Here is a 2,119-nt window from a genome sequence, read left to right as displayed (position 1 = left end):
TGTTTGAGCTTCTGTGTGTAATCGAGTGCACATGTACGTGTGTGAGTGAAATTATGGAATGTGTATGTGCGTAGAATATCAAAGACTGTGTAGATGGTATGACATGTGTGGAGTCCTGTGGGCCCGTGGGTGTGCAGGATTTTTTTTTTTTTAAGTAAGCGACTTTGGATTGTGTAGCCTCCTCTTACTTCTGTGATTGATTTCACGAGGCTAATTGTGCGTAAAAGCGCTAGTGAGATCTGGGGGCGCCTCCTAGTCTGACGTCAGAGAGAGAGTTTAAAAAGCGGGGAGACGGTGGAGAGCACACAAGCAGCTTTAGGAGCCGCAAGGTTCAGAGCTTTCGCTGCAGCCTGCGGATCCGCTCCTAGAGTTTGACCAACCGCGCTTTAGCTTGGCTTTCCAGGCGCCGCGGAGATGCTGTCCTGCCGCCTCCAGTGCGCGCTGGCCGCGCTCTCCATCGTCCTGGCTTTGGGCAGTGTCACTGGCGCGCCCTCGGATCCCCGACTCCGTCAGTTTCTGCAGAAATCCCTGGCTGCTGCCGCGGGGAAGCAGGTAAGGAGACTCCCTCGACGTTTTCTTTCCCCTCTCCAGAATCCCTACCCTTCTCTTAACCTCGCCCTAGTCCCCTTGGGTGAATTTAAGAGGTGCTCCTGAAGAGTTTTGGTGCTTTTCTGGGTCCCTCAGCTCCCAAAGCTCTTAGGAAAACTTTCAAAGTCCAGAATCCCCTTACCTCTTTTACCCTTATCAGCGCAGTCTGTCACAGGTGAGTTCTTTGCATTCAAGAAAATTCCGAGACCTGGGCAATTGAGCTGGAAGGTATGATGGCATCTATCCTTGGTGCTGACAACGGGAGGCGCTGACCCAGGTGCTGAAAGAGTGCATTTCTGACGCTGCTACCATCCTAAGCAATACCCATCTCTCATGCAGTGGACCGAGGGCTAATGGGCATTCTACAGACGGAACACAACGTGTTTAAAATTATGAAAGGTCTCATTCCCCACAGTGACTTAGTGAAAGTGATAAGTTTGTAGTTCATGAGGTGAAAATTGAGTTAAACAAACTGTTGGCACATATTTATCTTTGCAAAACTGCTTTAAAGATCTGTTATTTCTCTCTATGCATGTTTGAAGCTTACAGAGACAGAAAACTTGCAGAAACATTTGATGTTTCAAGCCTCTTTGTGTAATTGGTGATTATAGTAACTACCCTTATTTTTATAACCTTAATGATTTTAAGCGACAGAGGTGCACAACTGTGAAAATTGGGTTTTGGGTGGAGCTGAATCTGCTTCCCAAACTAGGCTTTTTCATTTCTTCTTCATCCTCCTGCTCATTCTCTCTATCTCTCTCCCCTCCAACCTGTACAGGAACTAGCCAAGTACTTCTTGGCAGAGCTGCTGTCTGAACCCAACCAGACAGAGAATGATGCCCTGGAACCTGAAGATTTGTCCCAGGCTGCTGACCAGGATGAAATGAGGCTGGAGCTGCAGAGATCCACTAATTCAAACCCGGCCATGGCACCCCGAGAACGCAAAGCTGGCTGCAAGAATTTCTTCTGGAAGACTTTCACATCCTGTTAGCTCTATTAATAATTGTTGTCCATATATGACCTCTGACTTCTCTCCTTTAAACCCCATCTCTCTTCCTTAATTCCCCCAATACTAATAAAGACCCTCACAGTAGAAACTGATGAATGTAAATACAAAATAAAATTATGATGAAATTATGAAAAGCAAGAATTTGATTTCTTATTGAGTAAACCTTTCTGTTCAACAATACATGATTAACTTCCATTGTTATTTCAGTTGAGTTATTTGAACTATGCACTCCAACTCTCAAAGACACACTATTTAAAATTCCCTGTGGTAATAAAGGTTATGTTTTAAATGGTAACCCTCATAGTTTGGGTGACTTCAAACTTACATAATTTCAGAAAACTCTATGAATGATAATTTTAATTCAATAATAATTATGGGAAGGGGCTGTCACAAGCATCAATCACATATTACATACAATTAAAATTACATGTGGAAATAAATATTAGTATTTATGGGTAGGCAGGCTGAAATGTCCAACTATTTACCAGGCTGAAATGTAAAAAATATAATATATACAAACTG

The 2,119-nt window shown here is 43.6% G+C and overlaps 1 protein-coding gene across 1 annotated transcript; it reads left to right on the top strand.

Annotated features, from left to right (window-relative positions):
• Positions 1 to 414: 414 nt before the first annotated feature.
• SST (somatostatin) lies at positions 415 to 1,579 on the top strand (the record flags this gene model as incomplete). Its single annotated transcript, XM_079763913.1, has 2 exons — positions 415 to 552; positions 1,367 to 1,579. 2 exons carry the CDS (start codon positions 415 to 417, stop codon positions 1,577 to 1,579), a joined length of 351 nt encoding a protein of 116 aa, XP_079620039.1.
• Between the last annotated feature and the right edge of the window lie 540 nt (positions 1,580 to 2,119).

This window comes from Cnephaeus nilssonii (genome assembly GCF_951640355.1).
Source record: "Cnephaeus nilssonii genome assembly, chromosome: 3".
NCBI lineage: Eukaryota > Metazoa > Chordata > Mammalia > Chiroptera > Vespertilionidae > Cnephaeus > Cnephaeus nilssonii.
The sequence above is the reverse complement of the archived record's forward strand: the minus strand, read 5'-3'. Positions and strand labels throughout refer to the sequence as shown.